Raw genomic sequence first — 27,509 nt, forward strand, 5'->3', positions numbered from 1 at the left:
GATGCTAAAACTGGGTGAAAGGGTGTGGGTGAACAGGATTCAAAGTGGTACCCCAAACAATTACTAATTATTTATAAAGGAAAAAAAGAACCTTTGCAATGGAGAGATCTAGAGATCACCACCTAGACCAAGTGATAAAACTTAGTAACACCAACCAAGGGATCAGCTGATGTCACATGCCTCCTAATTTGATAAGCTAAGAAGGACATGTGATCACCTGTTCTGGTCCACAATCTTTAACTTGAATCTTACCATGAAGAATCAATTAGAGAAACCCAGAATGTGAGACATTCAACAACACAACTGGCCTGGGTTCCTCATAAAAGTCAATGTCTTGGTGGGGAATGGGGAAGGGTGAGGACTAGTTTAGATAAAGAGACTAAAAAGACAACTATGAAATGCAGTATTTGAGCTCTGATTGGATCCTGGAGTTATAAGAGACATCTGGGGGAACAAAGGGGGGTATTGAAATATAAACTATATATTAAATATTATTAAACCACTATGAAATGTCTTAGATATGAGTGATACTGTGAAACTGTAGAGAATGTCATTAATCTTGAGAGATGCATGCTAAAGTATTTAGGGGTGAAATGTCATGACATCTACAACTTATTTTCAGGTTCAGGAAAAAGAGTGTACTGGGGGATGTTGGGGAATGGGGAGGGAGAAAAAAGTGGAAGGAGAGGGTGGCAAAAAACGGAAGTAAATATTTTTAATAGTGATTTTTTTTTAATTTAACTTTTAAGTTCAGGGGTACATGTGCAGGTTTGTTATATAGGTAAACTTGTGTCACAGGGGTTTGTTGTACAAATTATTTCATCACCCTGGCATTAAGCGTGGTACCCAGTAGTTATTTTTCCTGATCCTTTCCAATTTCCCACCCTCCACCTTTCAATAGGCCCCAGTGTGTGTTGTTCTCCTCTCTGTGTCCATGTGTTCTCATCATTTAGCTTCCACTTACAAGTGAGAACATACAGTGTCTGGTTTTCTGTTCCTACACTAGTTTGCTAAGGATAGTGGCCTGCAGCTCTATCCATGTTCCTGCAAAGGACATGATCTTGTTCTTTTTTATGGCTACATACTATTCCATGATGTATATGTACAACATTTTCTTTATCCAGTCTACCATTGATGGGCATTAAGGTTGATTCCATGTCTTTGCTATTGCAAATAGTGCTGCAATGAACATACACATGCATGTGTCTTTATAACAAAATGATATATTATTTTGGGTATATACCCAGTAATGGGATTGCTGGTCAAATGGTATTTCTGTCTCTAGGTCTTTGAAGAATCACCACACTGTCTTCCATAATGACTGAGCTAATTTACACTCATGCCAACACTGTACAATCGTTCCTTTTTCTCTGCAACCTCACCAGCATCTGTTGTTGTTGTTGTTGTTGTTATTATTATTATTATTATTATTAGAGTTTCACTCTTGTTGCCCAGGCTGGAGTGCAATGGCACAATCTGGGCTCACTGCAACCTCTGCCTCCCAGGTTCAAGCAATTCTTTTGCCTCAGCCTCCTGAGTAGCTGGGATTACAGGCATGAGTCACCACGCCCAGCTAATTTTGTATTTTTAGTAGAGATGGGGGATTCTCCCTATTGGTCAGGCTGGTCTCAAACTCCCGACCTCAGGTGATTTGCCCACCTTGGCCTCCCAAAGTGCTGGGATTACAGGCGTGAGCCACCATGCCTGGCCATATTTTTTTGACTTTTTAATAACTGCCATTCTGACTGGTGTAAGATGGTATCTCATTGTGGTTTTGATTTGCATTTCTCTAATGATCAGTGATTTTGAGCTTGCTGGCTGCATGTATGTCTTTCTTTTAGAAAGTGTTTATTCATCCTTTAATGGGGTTGGTTTTTTTCTTGTAAATTTAAGTTCCTTATAGATGCTAGATACTACACTTTTGTCAGATGCATAGTTTGCAAAAGTTTCTCCCATTCTCTAGGTTGTCTGCTCACTCTGTTGACAGTTTCCTTTGCTGTGCAGAAGTGCTTTACTTTAATCAGATGCCATTTGTCAATTTTTGATTTTGTTGTGATTGCTTTTGGTGTCTTCATCATGAAATCTTTGCCCGATCCTATGTCCGGAATGGTATTGCCTAGGTTGTCTTCCAGAGTTTTTGTATTTTTGGGTTTTACATTTAGTCTTTTATGCATATTGAGTTAATTTTTGTACATGGTGTAAAGAAAGGGTCCAGTTTCAATCTTCTGCATATGACTAGCCAGTTATCTCAACACCATTTATTGAATAAGGAATCCTTCCCCCATTGCTTTTTTTGTCAGGTTTGTTGAAGATAGTTGCAGGTATGCGGTCTTATTTCTGAGTTCTCTATTCTGTTCTATTGGTCTATGTGTCTCTTTTTGTACAGTACCATGCTGTTTTGGTTACTGTAGCCCTGTGGTATAGTATGAAGTTGTGTAGTGTGATGCCTCCAGGTGTTTTTGCTTTTGTTTGCTTAGGATTGCCTTGGCTATTTGGGCCCTTTTCTGTTCCATATAAATTTTAAAATAGTTTTTTCTAGAAAAGTTCTGTGAAGAATGTCAATGGTAGTTTAATAGAAATAGCATTGAATCTATAAATTGCTTTTGCCAGTATGGTCATTTTAACAATATTGAGTCTTCCTGTCCATAAGCATGGACTGTTTCTCCATTTGTTTGCATCATCTCTGACTTCTTTGAACAGTGGTTTGTAGTTCTCATAGAGCTCTTTCAAGATAGTGCCATTTTGAAGGCAACAACTGCTCAAGTAAATTCTAAACTAGAATAATGACTATTCTTTGAGAAACTATTCCCGTGTATATCTTAAGTAGTTAAATTAGATAACTGGCCATCCCACTGGTATATATATATTTTTATCTTTCATCTAAGACTTAGTGCAAGAGATTAAGTAATGAAATGATTTGTAATCCAGTCTTTAGAACTGGACTCTGAACTGAACTAAAAGACATTAAGCACTTGCTCCTTCTGACTTACAGGCATCTATGACTCCACTTACTTCGTCCATAAAATGCGACCAAAGGTAAAGGCTAGCAAAATGTCTTGGTCTTACTATCATATTCTCTGTCAGGCTGGCCTAGATTAACTATATGTAAGCAATGAATCAAACTTCAAGAATCACAAAGACTAACTGTAATCAAAGCCTGTTTAAAGCATCTGGAAGGTGCTGACAGCTACAGAGACTAACAAATGTGGCTGAAGGTGACAGCCAGCACCATCCTACTATAGATGCCATTTACAGAGCACATGTTACCTAACACTTTTATGTTTTAGAACCATAAAACGTAGAGAGACCTGCCTTATTACTTTACTCCTTATGCACTGTTGTTATTCATAACTTAATTGCAGCAACAAGCTAGGTACTAGCTTTATGCTGAGTACTCTTCCTGTGTGTTCAAGACTCAGAACCATTCTTGACAATAGGTGTTATTATTGCTACTTTACAGGGTTAAGTAACTTCTCCAAGTTTACACAGCCAGTTAAATGCTGAAACCTGAATTCAAACCCTGGTATGTCTGAATCAGATACCCATGGTTTTAACCTGACTGTGATGTTGCTTCCTACGAGTAAAACAAGAGATGACATAATTACCACACCTTAGCATGAAAATTCTGCCAGTTTGAGCATGGAAGAAATGCAAGAGAGTATGTGGTAGGAAGAAGTTTGAGGAATACTTTCTCCTTATTTGAAACAAGGTAATTCTGAAACCATCCCTGAGATGTGGATGCTCATCCTGGATGGATGAAGATCTTGCAGAGATTTCTACTCTAGGTCATGTGCATTCCCAGATGCTGGCAGAAATCCAAGGGGATATCATTCATTGATTATGTCTAATTCAAACTTGTCCAACCTGCCTTATTTTGTTGTTGTTCTGCTTTGTTTTATTTTAGGCTTTTAGCAGCCTGAATCCATGGTTTTAGTTTCTGTCTCTAGTGGTAAGTGGAAAAGAGGAATGAAGAAGGGGTTTTACTGTCCCAACCAGAAACAGAAACTAAGAATCTGTGACTGTATTCTCTCTCTTGAACACCCCTGGCTAATTCTTACCAACATAAGGTTTAGAAAATACTTCTGATACTACAGCTTTGGAAAGCTGACATTCCTATGCTTAAGGCTTTAATGTAGTTCACAATTAAAGAAGATTCCTGATATTCAAAATAACGATTGCTTTTCTTGATCTGCAATTACTTCTCCCAAACAGACCCTTCATATGAAGCATTTATGGCACCATAAAGATCCCAAAGCTCCTGCAACTCATAAACATCACCACCTGCCAGAATGCCTGTGAGAAGAATATGGTCGAAGCCTATCTATGAGGACAGAATGGGGATAAGAAAGAGTCATCATCATCATCATAATAGCCAACATCTACAAGTGCCTCCTAAATGCTTCTCTCTCTTCTAAATATTTTACACATATGAATTCATTTAATCCTCACAATGATCCTTTCAAGTAAGAACTATTTTTAACCCCATTGTAGAGATGCAGAAATGGAGACCAGAGATGTTAAATTACTGGCTGGGGGTCTCTTAGATAATAAATGAGATAGTTAGGATTCAAAGCTAGGCAGCTGGCTCCAGTACCTGTGGCTCTCACCACACTCTGCCACCTCTCAATATGGAACCACAGGGATCAGCTTCTGGTCTAAGCTGTGGAAAGGCTGGGAGGGCTAAACACAACAGCAACATTCCTATTACATATGTAATTTCCTTTAGTCTTTGAATCGCCCTGTAGGGAACATCAGTGTGTCCATCCAGGGGCTCAGCCATGGTAAACATCTTGCTCAACATCATCCAGCTCAGAGAGAATGGCATCTGCATCTACAGTCCCACACTGTGAGCCCTATGCAGTTTATAAAGTGCTGCCACATGCACTGTGACATCAGGTTTCCCAGCCTTTCCAGGAGCTCTGGAGAGGCTGATGAGATAATGTTAGTTATGGTTATGGAATCAATATTCATGCCAGCTTACAGTAAACACAAGATATCAACTAGGCAGGGTGATGGGACATCTGTATTGTTTCCCTTTATGAATGATGACTGATAGATGTCAGGGGAGGACATACTGCAGAGTTCATCAGCAGTTACAACAGGCAATTCCATTATGTTTAGAAAATTAAGAACACAGAATGTTACAACACGAATAAACTTTGAAAACATTATGACAAGTGAGAGAAGCCAGCCATAAAGGACCACATAATATAGATTCTACTTACAAGAAATGTCCAGAATATGCAAATCAGAGAGAGAGAAAGTTGACTGGTAACCACCTAGATCTAGGGAGGTTGGGGGGACATGGGAAGTGCTGCTAATAGATACAGGGTTTCTTTTGGTGGGGAGGTGATAAAAATGTTGTAAAATTGATTGTGGCAATGGTTGCACAACTCTGTGAATATATTAAGAACGATTAAATTGTACATTTTAAGTGGGTGAATTGTATGGTATGTAAATTTTTTCTCAATAAAGCTATTGTAAAAAATAAAACAACACAGGAGCAAAGTCCCCCCAGCCGTGTCCACCCCCACCCCCACTCTTATGAGCTGCTAGTACTCACTTCGAAACCTTCACGGAATCACCTGCCCAGCCTCCCTCTCGGCAGCGAGGAAATTTAGGAGAGGAAGTCTACAAGGAAAGAGAAGTCAAAAAACACATTCACTCAACATTTGCATTTATTTTATTTTATTTTTTATTTTCTATTTTTTGAGATGAAATCTCGCTCTGTCACCCAGGCTGCAGTGCAGTGGCGTGACCTCAGCTCACTGGAACCTCTGCCTCCTGGGTTCAAGCAACTCTCCTGTCTCAGCCTCCTGAGTAGCTGGGATTACAAGCACGCACCACCACACAGAGCTAATTTTTGTATTTTTAGTAGACACAGGGTTTCACCATGTTGGCCAGGCTGGTCTCAAACTCCTGACCTCAAGTGATCCAACCGCCTGGGCCTCCCAAAGTGCTGGGATTACAGGCGTGACCCACTGTGCCCGACCAACATTTGTGTTTAAGCACCACAATGGCTGGGGGTAAGCTCACCTACACCAACCAATATTCGGCCCACCTTCTGAATAAAAACACAGTGATCTTTCTAACTTACTATGAAAATCTGGGTTCCTTCATACCCTCCTGGTGAGTTATAAATTGGTACCTTGTTTCTGGAGGGCTATCTGGTGATGTTTATTAAAAGCCTTAAAAATGCTCATACTTTTTTTTTTTATCATGGAAATATTTATTTATTTATTTATTTTATTATACTTTAAGTTCTATACTTTATTATACTTTAAGTGTCCAAGTGTTCTCATTGTTCAATTCCCACCTATGAGAGAGAACATGCAGTATTTGGTTTTCTGTTCTTGCGACAGTTTGCTGAGAATGGTGGTTTCCAGCTGCATCTATGTCCCCACAAAGGACACGAACTCATCCTTTTTTATGGTTGCATATTATTTCATGGTGTATATGTGCCACATTTTCTTAATCCAGTCTGTCACTGATGGAAAAATGCTCACACTTTTTAACCTAGCAATTCTAATCCCAGAAATTGATCCCAAGGAAAAAATCAGAGAGGAATATAATGTTATTTTTGAGTAGTGAATAGCTAGAAACAACCAAAATTGCTAGCAATAAGGAATTAAGTAAATGGTAAAATACACATGAAAATACTATGCAAGTAACAAAAAGTCATGTTATTAAAAAAAAACCCAATGATATAAGAAAGTTCGATACATTTTAATTTTCAAAAACATGTTACCAAACAGTAAGTATATGCTTTTGATGCATTTTTTAAAATGATTATCAACATATACTATCTAGTGTTAATGAGTTATATGTACATGACTGACAGGGGACTCCATTATAGGCAATTTTAATTTTCCTTTTTTCTTCTGCTTTTATAAACCAAAAAGTAATAAAATAAAGATGTAAGAGTGAGACTTGCTTAGAAGACATAAACTAAATTGATGGGTGGATTAAAAATCTACTCAAGAGGCCGACCCCAACCCCTGCCACTGCTGCCAGTGACCGAGTACAGTGTCTAAGAGACTTGGGGATTGACTTGCCCCCACCAACAACTAGCACCTATGTATGCCATCTAGGGGCCTGAGGATAGGCTGACCCCACTCACTGCCACCACTGCCAGCACACACACGACCCAGGGGCCTAGGATGGATCCAGCCTGCCCATCACCACTGGTGCACATTTTCTGGGGTCCAAAGGACTGTTCTGCCCTATCTGCCACCCACGCATGGTCTGGGGGCCTGGGAATAGGCCTACCCTGCCTGCCACCAGTGTCCATGTATGTCTCCCAAAAGCCTGATGACCAGTCTACCCAGCTTGCAGACACCACCCACCCATATGCACTACCTGGGGACCTGGGGACTGGCTCACCTGGCCCACCACTGCCACCCCTGGCACCTGAGCAAGGCACTGGAGGCCTAAGGACTGACCTGCCCAGATCCACCATCACCAGAGCCCATGCACACCACCTGGGGGCCCCAGGGACTAGCATACTTGGCTTTCCACCCCCACCACCAGTGCCTAAGTACAAGCCCACTTGGTATCCCCATTTGCAGCAAAGCCTTGTCACAGCCTCTAATAACAGCTATAGCGTAAGCCACTAAAGAACCCATTGATACCCACTGATGCTGATTACAGTTGAAGATATATAAAAACTACATGACCGCACCCACCCAGAATCAAAGCCAAAGCACCCCACCTAACCAACACTATAGATACATCTATAGGAAAAAGTCTTTTCCTATGGAAGTCAATCCATAAGACTGGAAGATGCAACTATTACACCAGATACACAGATATCAATGTAAGAACACAAGAAACATGAAAAAGAAAGGAAATATGACACCTTTAAAGGAACACAATAATTCTCCAGTAACAGATTCCAATGAAAAGAAAATACATGAAATGGATGAAAAAGAATTCAAAACAATGATATTAAAGAAACTCAGTGAGATATGAGAGAACACAGATAAAAGAGTACAAAGAAGGCCAGTTGCGGTGGCTCACGCCTATAATCTCAGCATTTTGGGAGGCCGAAACAGGTGGATCACAAGGTCAGGAGATAGAGACCACCCGGGCCAACATGGTGAAACCCTGTCTCTACTAAAAATACAGAAATTAGCTGGGTGTGGTGGCACATGTCTGTAATCCTAGCTACTCGGGAGGCTGAGGCAGGAGAATCGCTTGAACCAGGAAGTCGGAGGTTGCAGTGAGCTGAGATCACACCACTGCACTCCAGCCTGGCAACAGGGCGAGACTCCATCTCAAAAAAAAAAAAAGGTACAAAGAAATCAGAAAAATGATTCATGATCTGAATGGGAAAGTCAATAAAGAGATAGCCATCATAAAAAAGAACCAAACAGAAATCCTGGAACTGAAGTCAATGAAAGCAAGAAAAAATACAATCAAGAGCTTCAACAATAAACTAGACCAGGCAAGAGAAAAAGAATTTCAGAACTTGAGGACAGGTCTTATGAAATAACTCAGTTAGACAAAAAAGAAAAAAGAATAAAGAAAGCCTACTTGACATATGCAATACCATAAAGAAAACAAGTATTAAAATTTTTGAAGTCTCAGGAGAAGAGATGGGCAAAGGTATTGAAAATCTATTAATGCAATAATAGCTGAAAACTTCCCAAGTCTTGAAAGGGATATAGATATTCAGATACAGGAAGCTCAAAGGTCTTAAAATAGATTCACCTCAAAAAGATCTTCTCCAAGGCACATTATAATCAAAATGTCAAGTCAAAGACAAAAATAAAATTCAAACAAAGGCAGGAGGAAAGTGTCAAGTTGCATATAAGGGAATTCCCAGCAGAAACCTTATGGGACAGGAGAGATTGTGATGATATATTCAAAGTGCTGAAAAGAAAAAAAATGTCAGCTATGATTACTATGCCCAGCAACGCTATTATTCAAAAATGAAGGAGAAATAAAGTCCTTCCCAGATAAGCAAAAACAAGGGAATTAATCACCACTGACTAGTCCTTCAATAAATTATTAAGGGAGTCCTACATATCTAGAAGTGAAAGAATACTATATACCATCATGAAAACACAAGACAGTATAAAACTCACTAGTAGAACAGATACACAAATGGGAAAGAGAAAGAATTCAAACATTACCACTTCAGAAAACCATCAAACTGCAATGATAAAAATTAAGAAAGGAAGTTAAGGAACAAAGGATATATAAAACAACCAGTAAACAATTAATAAAATGGCAGAAATAAAATGGATTAAACTCCTCACTAAACTGGCTGAATGAATTAAAAAGCATCAATATTTGCTGTTTATAAGAAACGTACTTCACTTATAAAGACACACATAGACTAAAAGTGAAGGGATGGAAAAAAAATTCCTGCAAATAAAAACCAAAAGCAAGCAGAAGAAGCTACACTTACACGAGTTACATGAGATAACACAGATTTTAAGTCAAAAACTATAAAGAAGGTCATTCTATAATGATAAGGTGATCAATATAACAATTCTAAATATATACGCACCCAACACTAGAGCCTCCAGATAATGAAAAGCATATATTATTAGATCTAAATAGACTCCAATATAGTAATAGTTGGTGACTTCAACATCTAACTCTCCCAGCACTGGACAGATCATCTAGACAGAAAACCAATAAAGAAAACTGGGAATTTAAACTGCACTTTAAACCAAATGAAATTAACAGACATTTACTAAACATTTCATCCAATAGCCGCAAAACACACATTCTTCTCATCAGCACATGGAACATTCTCCAGGACAGACCATATGTTAGGCCACAAAACAAATGTCAAGAAATTTTTAAAAACCAAAATCATATCAAGTATCTTTCAGATGACAATGGAATAAAACTAGAAATCAATAATAAGAGGAATCATGGAAACTGTACAAATACACAGAAATTAAACATCATGCTCCTGAACAACCATTGGATCAATGAAGAAATTAAGAAGAAAATTTAAAAATTTCTTGAAACAAATGAAAACAGAAACAGAAACACAACATACCAAAACCTACGGGATACAGCAAAAGCACAGCCAACAGGGAAGTATAGCAATGAAAACCTACATCCAAAAAAAAGGAAAGATTCTGAATGAACAAGCTAACAACACACCTCAGGGAACTAGAAATGCAGGAACCAGTCAAACCCCAAATCACTAGAAGGAAAGAAATAATAAAGATCAGAATAGAACTAAACAAAATAGAGGCTTAAAAAAATACAAAGGATCAATGAAACAAAAGATGGCTTTTTGAAAAGATAAACAAAATTAGCAAACTGTGAGCTAGACCAACCAAGAAAGAGAGAAGACCCAAATAAATAAAATCAGAAATGAGAAAAGAGACATTACAACTGATACCACAGAAATACAAAGGATTATAAGAGACTACTATGAACAAGTATATGCTAATAAATTGGAAAACCTACGGGAAATGGATAAATTCCTGGACACGTACAACCTACCAAAATTGAACCAGGAAAAAATAGAAAACCTGAACAGACCACTAACAAGTAATGAGATTGAATCAGTAATAAAAAGCTTCCCAACAAAGAAAAGCCCAAGACTACATAGCTTTACTACTGAATTATACCAAACTTACAAAGAAATAACACCAATTTTTCTCAATCAATTCCCAAAAATTGAATGGGAGGAAATTCTTCCTAACTCTTCTACAAAGCCACTATTACTCTGACACCAAAACCAGATAAGCACACAACCACCACAACAGCAACAACTATAGGCCAACATCCCTGATGAACACAGGATGCAAAATTCCCCAACAAAATATGAGCAAACTGAATCCAACAACACATCAAAAAGATAATACACCATGATCAAGTGGGATTTATCCCAGGGATGCAAGCATGGTTCAACATAAGCAAATCAATAAATCTGATATATCATACCAATAGAATGAGGGATAAAAATCATATTATCATCTCAATAGATGCAGAAAAAGCATTTGATATGATTGAACATCCCTTCATAATAAAAATTCTCAGCAAATCAGGCATAGAAGGAACAAATCAGGCCTCAACTTAATAAAGGCCACATATGACAAACCCACAGCTAACATAATACTTAATGGAGAAAAGCTGAACATTTTTCCTCTAACAACTGGAACAAGACAAGGATATCCACTTTCACCACTTTTATTTAACATAGCCCTAGAAGTTCTAGCCAGAGTAATCAGGCAAGAGAAACAAACAAAAGTCATCCAAATTGGAAGACAGGAAGTGAAACTGTCCCTCTTTGCAGATGATATGATCTTATATATACAAAAACCTAAAGATTCCATCAAAAAATTCTTAGAATAAGTAAGTGAATTCAGTAAAGTTGCAGAATATGAAATCAACATACAAAAATCAGTAGTGTTTCTACACACCAATAACAAACTAGCTGAAAAATAAATCAGGAAAGCAATCCCATTTATAATAGCTACAAAAAAATACTTAGGATTACATTTATCCAAGAAGGTGAAAGACTTCTACAGTGAAAATTACAAAACACTAATGAAAGAAATTGAAGAGGACATAAACAAATAGACATCTCATGCTCATGGATCAGAAGAATTAATATTGTTAGAATGACTGTACTACCCAAAGGAATCTATAGGTTCAATACAATTCTCTCAAAATATCCATGACATTCTTCACAGAAACAGAAAAAATAACCCTAAAATTTGTATGAGACCACAAGAGGGCCTGAATAGCTAATGCAACATTGGGCAAAAAAGAACAAAGATGGAGGCATCACACTATTTGACTTCAAAATATCTAATACTACAAAGCTATAATAACCAAAACATCATAATATTGGTATAAAAATAAATAGATCAGTGGAAGAGAATAGAGAACCAAGGAATAAATCCATGTATTTCTAGCCAAATGATTTTTTAAAAAGACACCAAGAACATATTAGGGAAAGAACAGTCTCCTCAATAAGTGGTGCGGGCAAAACCAGATTTCCATATGCAGAAGAATGAAACTAGACCTTCCCCATCTCTCACCATATAAAAAATCAAATCAAAATGGATTAAAGACTTAAATGTAAGACCTGGCACTATAAAATCTACTAAAACCTTCTGCACCGGAAAGGAAACAATCAACACAGTGAAAAGATAAACTATAGGAGAAGATACCTGCAAACTATCCAACAAGAAACTAGTATCCAGAATATGCAAGAAACTCAAATAATTCAATAGCAAAAACAAAACAAAACAAAACAAAAAAGCCCCATTAAAAAGCAGGCAAAGGATCTGAAAAGAATCTCAAAAGATGACACACAAATGGCCAAGTATATGAAAAAATGTTCTACATCACTGATCATCAGAGAGATGCAAATCCAAAACCACACTGAGATATCATCTTACCCTGGTTAAAATGGCTCCTTTGAGCCTGGCCTGAGTTGTCACTTTACTAATGGATATCAAACGGTTAACAGTTCTCCCTAAGAGTCTAAAACAGTGCTCCCTAAGACTCCCAAAATGATCATCTTTATCTTGTTTAACCACAAACCCAAGGAAGCCATGGCTATTGGGTGAAAATCCCTTCTGCCTAGAGGTAACACAAAGCCACATTTCCTCTCATTTTCTTCCCACTATAAAATGGTACCAGCAGCTTCAAAACAAAGAGATCACCAGCTAAAAGTCAATTCTCCAAAGCCAATACAGTTTAACACCTACTTCTAAAATCAAAGGATTTTTTTCACTAATAACTGAAGCCATTAGGAGTTGATATAATATTATAAAAACTGTATAAGCTACTTTTCATTTCCTCCACTCAAACATTGAGATCACTCGGAAAAATAAAAATTGCAAAGAAATCCTCTGAGCAAAATGAGTCAGGACTACGGTAGTTAGCTTGCTTCCCACTGGTCAACCTCAGGAGAGAGCACTGAAGCAGAGGGGAGAGGAGGAGGGACAGGTAGCCTTAGCTCTCTGCAAAGTAGGCTTGGGCATTTAGAGGGAGATGCCTATCTCCTGATGGGAAGTCCTTACACACATGATTTCGTTCTCCGAGTCCAAGGATTAGAAATGTTTTTGTAAACACCCCCTAGTATGAGTCTTATTATGGGCACACACAAATACCCTGTCTGGATGAGATGGACTTAATTAACAACTATTACCAAGTTATACGCTCTTCCCCAGAAATCAACCTTGTTACCCATGTGGGGAACTCGGCACTGGTCCCATGTGCACTGGGTGCAATAGAAAAAGTAGAAGATATCATCCCTGTCCCAAATGTTCCATGAGACCAAGAAGATGCAGAGTTCAGTGTATCAGGCCTGTACAAAATCCACATAATTGGATGTCAGGCTTAATCTGAAACCCAAGAGGCCACAATGGAAGTGAGAATTAGGCGTCTGTGATGGAGACACAGAATTGTTCCAGGAAGAGGCTGCATCCAGGATCCAAAGATGAAGCTGAGGAGGAATCCCTCAGCCATGGGGCAGTTACACCAAAATTTGCAGTTTTCTTGCCATCTTGGTGGTTTTTATTGGGGCATTATTAAGGCTGCTCTGATAAGCATGCATAAAGCTTACAATACACGTCTAAGCTAAACAGAATTGTACAGACTCGGTGAGTGCTGAGGAGAAGGAGAGATCAAGGAAACTTTATGGGCAAAGTGGGGCTTGTCCTGGATTGGAAATGTAAAGAAAAAAGCATTCCAGAAGCAACCAGATCCAAGGGTGTAGTGATACTGGGGATGGTACATAACTCTCCTGTAGCAAAATGTTGTTACTTGCCCATCATATTGTAAGCGTCTCCAGGAAATGTTTTTGGGAGTTTGAGCCCCTCAGCATTCATTACTCTACAATGAATGTAGAGTGGAAGCTGATGCAACTTGATCATAATGTGGCAGTTTGAATTAAGTACAAACAATCTGAAATGTAAGCAGACAACCGGCTTGTAGCAATATGATTTTTTTTAGAACATCTTAAATTTTTAATCCTTTCTTTATAGGTTTCCTGACTACTTTGGATTAAGAAAACTATGGAAAATTAGTAAGTGCCACAAGTGAATGCCAGGCGGTAGCATGTGTCAATTTTCCACAGAGTCCTGAATGCACTGCTTGGGGTCTCTGCTCATACTCGCTGGAATCAACTGCAGCAGATTTTAGTCCATGGGTCGCTTTTCCTCATATTTCTTTGTAAACTCTTCAGCATTCTTAAAGAATTTTTTACAGTCCTTAGAGTACTCTTCAGCTAGGTCAGCCTGAAATGGGTGCTTGGGCTGGGGGTTGTTCACGAGTGCTATGACAGCCTGGATTACTTGGTCAGTTTTGGTTGCTGGCTTCCAGTTGCCAGCACTAATTACTGGCAAACAGACTTGCTCCTTTTTGTCATTGTTTAGGTGATAGATCTTTGTTTTAACTGTGGTCTTCAGTGGTTTAAATAGGTACTCTGCTGGAAATCTGATTTCCATTCTGAAGGTCACTTTATCATATGGAGGGTTGTCAGGAAAAATTAGCCCTTGCCAAGTCAAGAAATTAGCTTCCTCAAACCTGGATGTTACAAAGTTTCTCATTCCACATTTGTGGATTTCTTCAAGCTCCTTCATCAGCCTTCTGCTGGTCGCAATCTTGGATTTGGTGCTGCTCCTTTCCCCAGCAATGTGATTTTAAAGGTCTAGTCGGTTTCTTTTGCATATACAGTCCAGTCCCTGAATACTTGGCTGCTCTCCCTAAGAGGTATCATGACACATAGACACCTAGACACCTAGTTATCCTCATTTCAAAAAAAGCCCACGGCTGTCTCCCCAGGGCAATCTGAAACACTGGACACACACCTAGGCCAGCCACTGCTGTTGCTCCTTTTATGACCAGCTGCCAGGACTGCTGGCCTTCCCTTCCCGGAGGTGACAGATCAGATGCTGGGGAACCTATGGGGGTGTGAATGTCCTCGCCAGCTCAACTGTCAGAGCTCCAGTGCCTGCCTGGACTGATGAGAAGTTAAAGCCCTTTATTCACAGATCTTTCCATTTGGACCATGGGTCCTTCCCACAGAGCAGAGGAAGACACAAACGCACGATTTATTTTGTTCTTCAAATGTTGTGAGTCTGAGTTCTCTACCTAATGGCCTACTCATTTACAGGAAAAAGAATTTACTCCTGCTCCATCATTGAAGCTAAAAACTTAACCTTCAGGCAGGCTAAGACGGTCGTGGCATTTTTTTCCTAGAGTCCATCAACTCAAGAGTCCTCCTTGATTAAGCACTTGGGAAGACATCCGTTTGAGTTGGCATTTTGGAAGAATCTATTTTCTATTCCTGTGTTAAGGAGGAGAGGACAAAACTACATGGAAGAGAGGGATTAGAGCTAAATAAACTTAAAAGCCAGAAAGAAGAGAAGGCCTGATCCTAGAATTCAAAAGTCCTGGTTTATTCTTTAAATTACTCTCCTGAAATTCAGAGGCACAGCCCCAAGACAACAGCTGGAAAAATGATTTCCAATTTTGGCTGACTTACTGCCAGGTAACATTCCCTAAACTTGTTTTAAAAAAATAAAGAGTCTTAAAATATGTAACACCAAGAGGGACAGAAATAGGATCGAGTGACGGTAGTCCTTAGGCAGTGTATCTCTCGTGTTCTCTCTTAAAAGCTGGAGTCACGTCTCCGAGTGTGGGAAATGAGCACGGCCTGCTGGGGCTGCCGCCTGATGGACGGAGGGGGCAGGACCCTGCATAGCTCCTGAAAAGCAGCAAAAATGTGTTCTCTCCAAAAATAAACAGGGGGCAGGAATGACTGCGAGTAAAGAGTTGGAAGCACGTGACTGGCAGTTGCAGTCCTGAAATACCAGCTTTCTACAAAAAGGAGCCTGTGAGAGGCAGAGAGCGGGAATTTCAGGAAATGGCCTCTTTATATGGTCTCATCCGAATGGGCTAGGATTCAATAACTGGAATTACCATGTCAGAGGGAGTCTTTAGGGCCAGACTTGTTTCTGATCTTTATATGGTTCCCCCAGATTCTTAAGATGCCAAAACAGAAAAGATGCTGCAGTGCCAAAAAAGGAGCCTTCTGAGTTTAGAAACTTCTCACACACTCTCAGAAGTCCTGGAGAAACTCCACCCTAACCCCAAAATATGAATCAGGCCAAGAGTTCTAAGTCCAAACTGCAACCTGTTTCAAAAAGCCAGTCTAAATACACGCATACATTCCAACAGAAAGATATTTAGTTAAGCAAGATCAATTGCAAACTTCGCACATATCCATCTTCCAGCTTCTAGAAGCAATGTAGCTCCCACATTCAATCTTAGATTACTGACTAAAAGCAAACTTCCCTTTCTTTCTCCAGCAATCTTAGAGAAGATCCAAGAAAGTTGTTCTTTATATGCTTGGTGAGTGAAAAGACTGACAGTAATACGGTATGTGCATACGCTGCAGGGCTGGCATCTACTCCTGCAATCTGTCCTCCACACACAGTTCCAACTCTGCCAGTTTTTTCCTCCTGCCTCAACCCTGGGTCTGACAACTAATCCCTCAGAGAAATGAGTTTCTCCACAGTAGATTTAAGGTCATGGAAGGTAATGGATCACCCAAGCTTAGAACTGAACTCCTGTGAATAAACGTAGTTCTCTCAGGCTGAAATGGACATAAAAAAATGCAAAGTCTATTTTATGTATAAGAAAGAAAGCTGATGATCAATGAATGCTAAAGCCATTAGGTACAAGACTGACTGGTGGGCAACTGGGCATTCTCACAGTGCCAAAGAATCAACCCGTATATTACATGCTACTTGCAGGGGAGAAAAACATTCCTTAACAATGGAGATATCTATCATTATCCTAACTCAGTGATCAAACTTAGCAGCATTAACAGTGGGATGTAATGTGCTGCCACTTGAAACACACGACACCACCCAGGTAAACTTCCTGCCTAAACCATTCAACTGGAATCTAATCAAGCCTTCCAGTCTGATTTCCAGCCTACTGGAAATCAGGTGAGAAAGTAATAAGTAAAATGACACTTGGAAGAAAGAATCAAACAAACCCAGGATGTGGGAAACTCTGGTAGAAGAACTGGCCTTAATCTCTTCAAAAGTGTCAATGCCATTAAAAAGATAGGAGTGGGCTAGGTGCAGTGGCTCATGCCTGTAATCCCAACACTTTGGGAGGCTGAGGCAGAAGGATCACTTGAGGCCAGAAGTTCAAGACCAGCCTGGGCAACAAAGTGAGACCCCATCTCTACTACTGCTACTACTACTACTACTAATAATAATAATAATAATTAGCTGGGTGTGATGGTGTACAGGTGTAATACTAGCTACTCAGGAGGCTAAGGTGAGAAGATCGCTTGAGCCCAAGAGGTTGAGGCTACACTGAGCTATGATCACACCACTGCACTCCAGCCTGGGCAACAGAGTGAGACCCTATCATTTAAAAAAAAAAAAGTAAAAGTGAGGGAGTCAGGGGACTAGTCTAAATTAAAAGAGAAATAAACTAATCGTGTGATTCTTGATTGGATTCTGGTGTGAACAAAAGAGCTATAAAAATACTTTGAAGACAACAGTGGGAAATAAATTTGGAGTGAGTAATAGATGGTGTTACGAAATTATTCATACTGTTAGGTGTAGACTTGTGGCTTTCTAGGAAAGTTATCTTTTTTTTTTAGATATATGCTGAAGTGTCTAAGTAACATGCTTTGGTGCCTATAATTTGCTTTGAAATAATTCAGCAAAAAATTATGTATAAAACATACATTATATTTTTAAATATTTTATAAATTATAATTTAAGTAAATATGGCAAAATGGTAGTAACAGTTGAATCTAGTTGATGGATATATGTTGTTCATTATACTAATCTTTTCTACTTTTCTGGGTGTTTCTAATTTTAATGGAAAGTTAAAACAATAAAGAAACTAGATGCATAAAGTTGAGGTTTAACAAAAGAGAAAAAAGGCAGGGTTGGTATGGAGGAGGGTACCAGCATGGAGGTTGTTCCTCAATGCATGTGCTCAGTGAAAAACAATGGGACATTCTCCACCTAATGGTTGGTAATTCCTAACATGCTGGGGACCAGAAAACTACTCTACACCCAAAACACAGGGTCTCAAGATCCCTGCCATGACTACAGGTGATGGAGGAAGGTGCTTTTAGATAAAAGTGCCTCCCTGCCCACCCCAGCCTCCTGTGGGATATATTTTAATTGTGTATACCTGAAATTGGAGAAGAAAACAATGTGGTAGAAGATCACTAGAGGCCGGGCAGGGTGGCTCATGCCTGCAATCCCAGCACTTTGGGAGGCTGAGGTGGGAGGATCACCTGAGGTCAGGAGTTCAAGACCAGCCTGGCCAACATGGTGAAACCCTGCCTCTACTAAAAATACAAAAATTGGCCAGGCATGGTGGCATGCACCTGTAGTCCCAGCTACTCTGGAGGCTGAGGCATGAGAATCGCTGGAACCCGGGAGGTGGAGGTTGCAGTGAGCTAAGACTGCATCACTGCACTCTAGCCTGGGTGACACAGCAAGACTCTGTCTCAAAAAAACAAAAACAAAAACAAAAATACAATAGATGAGACACCAAGTAATCTGGCTTCTGGCTTCTAGTCCTTGCTCTCCCACAGACTAGGTCCACAATCCTGGGTTTTTCTTCATGGTAGAATGATTCCTCCCAATTCCAAAATTCTGTAATTCTATGGATGTATGAATTGTGGCAAACTGAATTCAGGTACCTAGGAAGAAGGTACGTAGGAGGAAGGCACCTAAGCAAAACAGATGTAAATGGCAACACCAAACACTTATCCATTTAAGCTGACATGAAGGGGACACAGACAAAAACAGAGAGAACACAGGCTACAGAGAGAAATGAGAATGTGTCAGCATAAGGACTTGACTGATGGTGAATAAGCCAAGCTAGGTAATTAGAAATAATATATTAACGAATTCAAAGCTAATGATAAAATAATAATATCCAATGTCTATTGAGGGTTTACCATACATGAAAGCTTTAGGAGGATTATTTGCTGAATTTTATGATATGATGAAGTACGTACTACTACATACTAAGTTTACTGATGAGGAAACTGAGGCTTAGAGATTAACTCAGCTAAAAATCATACTATTTGTAAATAACAGGGCAAGGATTCAAATGCAGGTGTGTCCGATACCTGAGCTTTGCAATGAAGCAGATGATACATGATTGCTTAGTGGCTAGTTGTTGCATGCCACCTAGAACGGGCTTGAAAGGACAGAACCGCCATAGAAAACAACCAATCTGGGCTGAAACAAAGTACCCAACAACAAGAGAGACTAGATCCATGCCATCCAGACTGATAATACAAATATAAGACCTGGCAAGACCAAACTGAAAGGACCACATTTCTTTCATTTATTTCCCGGGCTCAAGATAAGATGTACCTGTCAATGATACAAATATGTTCAATAAGATAGGAGGTCCAGAAAATAGCATGGCCTAATCCTTACCCCTTTAACGAGGCAAGTCAAGGATTAGATTGAGGGAAGCATTAAGGGCAAAGTCAGAATTAAAAAGTGATGCCAAAATCATATTAATAACAGCTTGAACAGTGGGCCAAGCTGTGTTAGGCTGCATTCAGTATAAATCTTCGCACTTGGAAGACAGCTGTGTCTTTACTGCATGCTACAAGATATTTTCCTCATACCAACAGTGGAGTGGCTTTGAAGAAGGAGGGACTGAATCAAGAAGGACATGTGATTTTGCCACAAGGAAGCAAAGGGGAAAAGCCATTTAAAGGTGGGGAGAGGGAGGCAGGGGAGGAAAGGAAGAGGGAGCAGGAAGGAGGGGCAGTCCTAGGTTCAAATTCTAGAAATGTCTCTTTCTAGCTGGGCAGCCTTGGGCCCATCATATCTTCACTGAGCCTCCTTTTCCTCATGTGTAAAATGAGAATGATCATGAGTCCCTTGCAGGTCTACCATAGACACTGGAGAAAATCCCTGGCATACAGTAGACTCCTAATAAATAGTGATAATAGAGGCTGTTATATTATTTTCAGAAATAATAACGATAGTAATAAAATGCAGACTTCAGAAGAGAAATCTTCAATGCTTAGGGTTGAGACAATGGGAGTTTTTGGTGGCCAGATGTTATAGGGCCTTTTACTTGGGGGAGGCCTTGCATATATTTCATTCTAGGGATCCAATTATCTATTCGAGCTTCCCTGAAGAGAGAGATATCCTTTAAAGCTGCCCGAATCAAGAAGAGGAAACCACAGTTCTGTAGCTCACTGAGACGTAAATGTGATGCTCAGGACAGCCACGGTGTTGGCAAATGCTCTACTGGTGTCGCACTTCCCAAATAGTCACACATAACCTATAAGAAAAAGAGCCATATCCTACAGCTCAATACAGAGTCATCAAACTGCCCAATTTAAGTGACTCATGGGATAGGGCTGCCAGTAGTTTGCTGAAGAGGCTGATCCAAAGAGAACAGATTTCAGCCCTGAAAGTCATTCTTCAAATTCACCCTGGACTTTCCCACCCTGGATGGCATCTTCTTAATCTCAATTATATCCTTTTGGGTCATCCTAAATCAGCTCTCCCTCCTTCCTCTTCTTGGATCTATATACCTTTCAGACACTTATAAAGACATGCCCCATTTCCCCATACTTTTCGCCATTCAGCCAACATAAACATTCTTTTCAACATTCATCAGAAATCAAAACCTATACATTTCTGTCATTCTCTTAACTCCTTTCCATTTATTAAAATCAACCCAGCATGTCTGTAGCCAGAAATGTGCACAATATTGAAGGTGTAAATTCCCAACACTCTAAGAAGCAACCCCTCCTGGCACATGACTTAGTGACTTTGTACAAGCACAGTCTAAGACTTGCTACCTCAACCAAATCCAGGATGGAATGACTTGGAGCAAGTTGAGAGCAGTAGAAGCATGCTGTAACCTTGATGCTTTAGGAAACCTGATCTCTCACAAGACTCCTCACAGGTGATGATGGAAAAGAAGTGAGGGCAGCTTGAGAGAAGCATTAACCCATGGGCTGGCGGCCCACCTCATGTGAGACCTAGAGAGAAATGCCTGGCTTCATTCCCCACTCTGTGTCACACAGTGGTGAGACCAGGGACACTGCAGGTTTCACGCTGTAGTTTTTAATTTTGCTTTAGTTGTGGGAGCCCAAGGAGAAGACACTATAAGCACAGAGCAAGGTCACGGCTAGCAAATTAGTAAACATTTCACTATACCTACTATATACCATCTGAAAAGTAGCCCCAGGACAGGCGCAATGGCTCACACCTGTAATCCCAAAATTTTGGAAGGTCAAAGCAGGAGGATTGCTTGAGCTCAGGAGTTCAAGACCAGCCTGGGCAACAAAGTGAGACCTGATCTCTACAAAAAATAGAAAAAATTAGCCTGGCATAGTGGCGCATGTCTTTAGCCCCAGCTACTCAGGACACTGATCTAGGAGGATTGCTTGAGCCTAGGAGATAGAGGCTGCAGTGAGCCGTGATCCCACCACTGCACTCCAGCCTAGGCAACAGAGCGAGACTCTGTCTCAAAAAAAACAAAAAAAAAAAACAAAAAAAAAAAAACAAAAAAAAAAACAGTGTCCCCAGTAATCCTTAAAAATATTTTTTAAATTTCTAGAACTGTTTCCCAAACTTCTGGATTTCATAAACTGTCAATATTTCAAAAAGCAAATTTCTGTTTGTGTGGACTGGCAGTACAGGTTAACAGCTTTTAATTTTGTTAAGAATTTTTTTTAACCATTTCTTCTCTCCATCATTTCATTACAGAATGGACCTTTCTAATCTCCCCAAATTAGAAAGGACACAAACCAGGATAAGAAATGGTCCTTTAGATGGAATAAATTTAGTTTATGAAAAACTTACTACATTGTTCTTGGATTTCTCCTATGTATGCATAAAAACTTCCTTATGCATACACCAATGTTAAAACATACTACAGTCTCTTTTTCAGCTTATCAGTCCAAGCCCCAGGTTAATTTCTCAGGTTCTTTTCCCACCCTTTCCCAAATGAGCAAGGCTGAAGGCCAGCTCCTCTATCACCCCAGCTGAAAATGGCTTAACAGGAAAGGCAGGACCTAGGAACAGTCACTTAACCCATAAATTTTGCTACTCAGCTTGAGGCTGCACAGAAAGACCCTCCCCACTCCCGCCCTTGAAATAGCACGCTGCCAACCTCTCTAACTCTAGAGGCCTTTTTAGATTAACCTTTCCTAGTGCTCAGCACAGCATCTGCATGGACGAACACTTGTATTCTGGTGACTTATCTCTGGTCTCTGGGCCTCCCTCATACCCATGTTTCTGGTCATTACTTCCAAGTTGCACCTCTAATGTCAGAACACTTTCTGTCTCGATAGCTAATATATTAGAACGTCCCTGTCATTAGTACCAAGGGAAAATGGACAATCTGTCTCTGCAACAACCCCTCTCATTCTTTTCTCACCAATAATATCATCTGAAAAAAAGAAAAAAACAGTGTATGCTGAAACAGTCCAAAAGCAATTAGTACATAATGGGAAAGTAGTATGTATTCAACTAATCTTCACACAGATAATAATTGTAACTTTGGACAAAACGTATAAAACCACTATTAGAAGATACTGGAGAGGAAACAAAAGCAGGCAGACACTGGAGATTTTATCCTTGAAAGAAAAGAACTGGACTGGTAAAAATCCATGCTCAAATAGATTCTCTGAGTGTGAGTGCACTCAGTCTGTACAACAACTGGGTAGCTGGAACTCCAGCAGAAAGCTGCAATTTTATTGGCTTTAAAAACAAAACTTGGAGCTGCTAGAAATAGGGGAAAATCCTGAGAAGGAGGGAGTCCCCAAATATGTACACAAATTTCTCTAAAATTCTTAGTCAATACCTGAATTCTACATGCATGAAGGAGACTCCAAGAAATCCAGTGAAAAGCAAATGCTGAAAGGATAATAAAAAGCTGAGTAGAGATGAAATTTCATTGCAAGGGAGGCAGAGTCTGGAGTTTGAGTTCCACAAAGTTAGACGTGCTTGGTACAAACATTGAGTCTTTCACTGAAATCCCAGAAGGGCCATCTTAGGAGTAAAGACCATGTCCCAGGACTATGGGATTTGCTCTAGAACAAAGGGCAAAACCAAAATAGACCCAACCTAACACAATCCAAAACCAAGTTCCCACAAGTTTAAGGTGATCCACAAATAGTTTAACTGCCTACTAAAACAAAAATAAATACTTTTCAGAGGAAGGTAATTCCAGAGTTACTGTAAATTTTCATCTACAATGTCTTATGTACAAACAAAAATTACTAGACATATGAAGAAGCAGGAAAATGTGACCTATACTCAGAAGAAAAAGTAGACAATAAAAACTGACCCCAGATATTAGAATTAACAGACAAGAACTTTAAAGCAGCTATATAAGGAGCTTAAAAGCAGATATATGTTCAAGGACTTATGGGAAAAGATGGCCATAATGAATGAACAGATGGGAAATCTAGGAGAGAAACAGAAGCTATGTAGGAAAAAAACAGATGAGGAAAAATAAATGGAAATTTCTAATTTAAAAGTAAAATATCTAAAATGAAAAAAATCAGTTGGGCTTAACAGCCGTTAGAACAAAACAGTAAAAATCACCAGTGAACTTAAAGACAGACCAATAGAAAATACCCAATCTGAAGAACAAAGGACAAAAGATGGGAAAAAAATTAATAAGGCTTAAGGAACAAAAAACATAGAACAAACTTATGGAACAATATCAAACAGTCTAACATGTATGTAACTAGAGTCCTAGGCACAAAGAAAGAGAAAAAAGGGCAGAACAGATATTTGAAGAAGTAATCACCTAAGACTTTCCAAATTTGGAGTGACAAGTATCAACTGTGAGATCTGCAAACCTTAGCAAATCCTAAACAGAAAAAATCAAAGAAAATGACACACAGTCACATCATAGTCAAAGTGCTAAAAAGCAAAGATAAAGACAAAATCTTTAAAGCAGGCAGAGGGAGGAGAAAAGACTTACATACGGAACACTCGGGGGGAAAAATGGCCAGAGGACAAAGTTATGGCAATTTTTAAAGTGCTGAAAGGAAAAAAAAACTCTCAATCTGGAATTCTATATCAATATAAAATATCCTTCAAAATGAGGATGAAATGAAAACATTTCCAGATTTCAGATAAACTAGATAGAGAAGTTGTTCTTGGCGAATCTGTCCTACCAGAAATGCTAAAGGAAGTTCTTCAGGCTAAAGAGAAATGACACCCCCAGATGGAAACTTGGATCCATTGGAATAAATGAAGAACAACAAAAAAGGCAGAATTTATCTCAGACAACTGTTTAAAGTAAAATGACAAGCTGGGCTGGGGGTGGTGGCTCACACCTGTAATCCCAGCACTTTGGGAGGCTGAGGCAGGTGGATCACTTGAGGTCAGGAGTTTGAGACCAGCCTGGCCAACATGGTGAAATCCTGTCTCTACTAAAAATGCAAAAATTAGCCGGGTGTGGTGGCGGGCGCCTCTAATTCCTGCTACTTGGGAGGCTGAGGCAGGAGAATCGCTTGAACTGGGAAGCAGAGGTTGCAGTGAGCCAAGATCACACCACGGCACTCCAGCCTGGGCAACAGAGTGAGACTCTGTCTCATAAACAAAACAAAATAAAACAAAACAAAAACCTGACAAACTGTATTACAGAGTTCTTAATATAAATAGTTTAAAAATATATGGTATTAATACCACAAAGCACTGGGGGGACAAGTGGACTTACATGGCTGCAAGGGTCTCATATTTTATATGAAGTGGTATAATTTTTTTTTTTTTTTAAACGGAGTCTCGCTCTATATCTCAGGCTGGAGTGCAGTGGCATGATCTTGGCTCACTGCAACCTCTGCCTCCTGGGTCCCTGTTCAAGCAATTCTCCTGCCTCAGCCTCCCGTGTAGCTGGGATTACAGGCACGTGTCACCATGTCCAGCTAATTTTTGTATTTTTAGTAGAGACAGGGTTTCACTATGTTGGCCAGGCTGGTCCTGAACTCCTGACCTCATGATCCTCCTGCCTCGGCCTCCCAAAGTGCTGAGATTACAGGAGTGAGCCACCACACCCCACCGTGGTATAATATTAACTCTATGTAACCAGTGATAAGGATGCATATTTTAAATCCTAGAGCAACCACTTTAAAAAAAAAAGTATTAAAAACTATACCTAAAAGCCAATGGAGGAATTAAAATGGAACATAAAAGCAATGGACTAAACACAGTGACATAACTCTCCATTATACTGGGTAAAGGCATGTGACCAGAAATGTTTCAGCCTATCACTAATGACATTTAACATTAGTCAGTACCCTTTTCCTGTAAAGTATCATTATTTAAAAGAATATTTTACTATCATTTTGCTCCTTCTTAGTAATTATTGACGTGTCACATAAGAAGAGGAAATCTAGCCTAGCTAATGATTTCGGTGAAGCTTTCTGATAACAACCTTATGGTTTCTAAGCAGATTAGATATTCTATATTCACAGCACACTCTCTCTATCTCCTTGCCTCTCCTAAATCCTGGCTTCCCCCATGGACTTCATTGCTCTCGCGGCTCTTTCAAGTAGAGTCTGCTCATTCTTTAAAACCCCACAAACCCAAGTCCCAAGACAATACTCTTGTTTCACTCCCCAAAGTTCCTCTAGACCATTACTCTTCCAAATTATTATGAAACACTTCTTTCAAAACTCATACCATTCAGCTATACCACCTCTCTCTTCTTCATTCCTGTCACTAACAATGCCCTGAGCACGCACTGACCAAAAATTTGGGCATTTGGCTCCCTCTCCACAACTATTCTCATTATTCTAAGCAAAGTCAGTGTTCACATGAACAGTTCTAATGTTTAGCCTTGTGGTTCCCAGACCCTTTAAATGCCAATGGCCTTGCTACTTCTTGAAACTCCAGTCATAACTGGAACTGCTCCATTTCTGAAATATCCAGTCCCCTCCTTCCCTCCTTATCTAACAACTTCCTTCTTGGTGTCATTTCTTTCCCTATCAACCGAGTTCATTCCCAAGGTCTATGACATCATGCCACCCCCCCTTATCTTTTTACTGCACTTCCCCTTGCTATGGCTGGAATGTCCCCCCAAAAACTTGGGTTGAAATTTAATTGCCATTGTAACAGTATTCAGATGTGGGATTTTTTTTTTTTTTTTTTTTTTTTTTTTTTTTGAGACAGAGTTTCGCCCTTGTTGCCAAAGTGCGCGATCTTGGCTCACTGCAACCTCCACCTCCTGGGTTCAAGTGATTCTCCTGTCTCAGCCTCCTGAGTAACTGGGATTACAGGCCTGCACCACCACACCTGGCTAATTTTGTATTTTTAGTAGAGATGGGGTTTCACCATGTTGGTCAGGCTGGTCTTGAACTCCTGACCTCAGGTGATCCACCTGCCTCAGCCTCCCAAAGTGTTGGGATAAAAGGCGTGAGCCACCATGTCCAGCCAAGATGTGGGATTTTTAAGAGGTAGTTAAGCCATGAAAGCTTCTGCCCTCATGAATGGATTAATGCCATTATCACTAGAGTGGGTCCCTTATAGAAGGACAAGTTCAGTCCCCTTCTGCCTTTCCCTCTCATATGCCCTCTTGCCATTCCACCTTCTGCCATGGGATTACTCAGCAAAAAGGCCCTCACCAGATGCCAGCACATTGATCTGGGACTTCCTGGCTTCCAGAAGTGCGAGAAAATAAATGTCTGTCGTTCATAAATTACCCACTCTGTGGCATTCTGTTAGAGCAACATAAAACAGAATAAGACATCCTCTAAAGCCTGCATCAAGCCAACTACTTGCTTCCACTGTGTCAAGATCCAGCCTGCTCAGGGGTGTTGGAGAAACTTGCACAACCATGCGAATTAAGGCTAAACAAATTCATGATCTGCCTTCCCTCAGCAGGGTCCTACCTGGTCTCCCTGCTTCCAGTCTCACCTACCTCAAATCTGTATTGCATGCCCGCAGGGGCCCCTGGGAGTTACAGAGAGTTCTAGATAGCGAGGGGAAGCTAGGTTCCAATCAGGAAGCATTTCTATGTAAGTATTTCTGGTAAATTGCCTAACAAGGTCTCTGAAGAAAGGCCATCTGAATATTGAAGACTCAAGTAACTCAGCTATGACTTCTGTTCCAATTGTAAGTATTTGCTTTTATACCTGATTTTGAATCTATCATTTTGAATTGTTTGTCTTAAAGAAGGCCTCCAAATTGCATAAGCTTCAGGACTCACAAAACCTGGATCCATTCCCATCCAATTGTTGCCAAAGTGTTCTTTCTAAAATGCAAATCCAATCATACCGCTTCTCTACTGAAAATGTGTTTGTACTTGGAGATCATGAAGGGTCTGTGTGTCAAAAAGGTATCAGGGGTTCATGCTATAGGTTCTTCATAGAGACCCTAGAATGTATGCTGATGGCCCCCACATCTGTTATCACTAGTTTCCAACTTTCTCTCTTAAGCTCCATACCAAATTTTCAACTTGGCAGACCTCTTTGAAAATCCTGAAGGCAACTCAAATTCAGCATGTCCCAAATTGAAGTA

At 39.8% G+C, this 27,509-nt stretch overlaps 1 protein-coding gene and 1 pseudogene across 2 annotated transcripts in view; both read right to left on the bottom strand.

Moving 5' to 3' along the window:
- The window catches only part of LOC105495761 (intraflagellar transport 43), a 98,142-nt gene that overhangs the window by 55,540 nt on the left and 15,093 nt on the right, over positions 1-27,509 (bottom strand). For both annotated transcript variants that reach the window (XM_011765481.2, XM_011765480.3), the window contains exon 3: positions 5,564-5,631. In XM_011765481.2, the coding sequence (XP_011763783.1) occupies positions 5,564-5,631 (68 nt within the window). The remainder of the gene's footprint in view (positions 1-5,563; positions 5,632-27,509) is intronic.
- LOC112429197 (ubiquitin-conjugating enzyme E2 L3 pseudogene) lies at positions 12,502-14,636 on the bottom strand (annotated as a pseudogene).

Source organism: Macaca nemestrina, chromosome 7 (assembly GCF_043159975.1).
Source record: "Macaca nemestrina isolate mMacNem1 chromosome 7, mMacNem.hap1, whole genome shotgun sequence".
In the NCBI taxonomy this organism is placed as follows: Eukaryota; Metazoa; Chordata; class Mammalia; order Primates; family Cercopithecidae; genus Macaca; species Macaca nemestrina.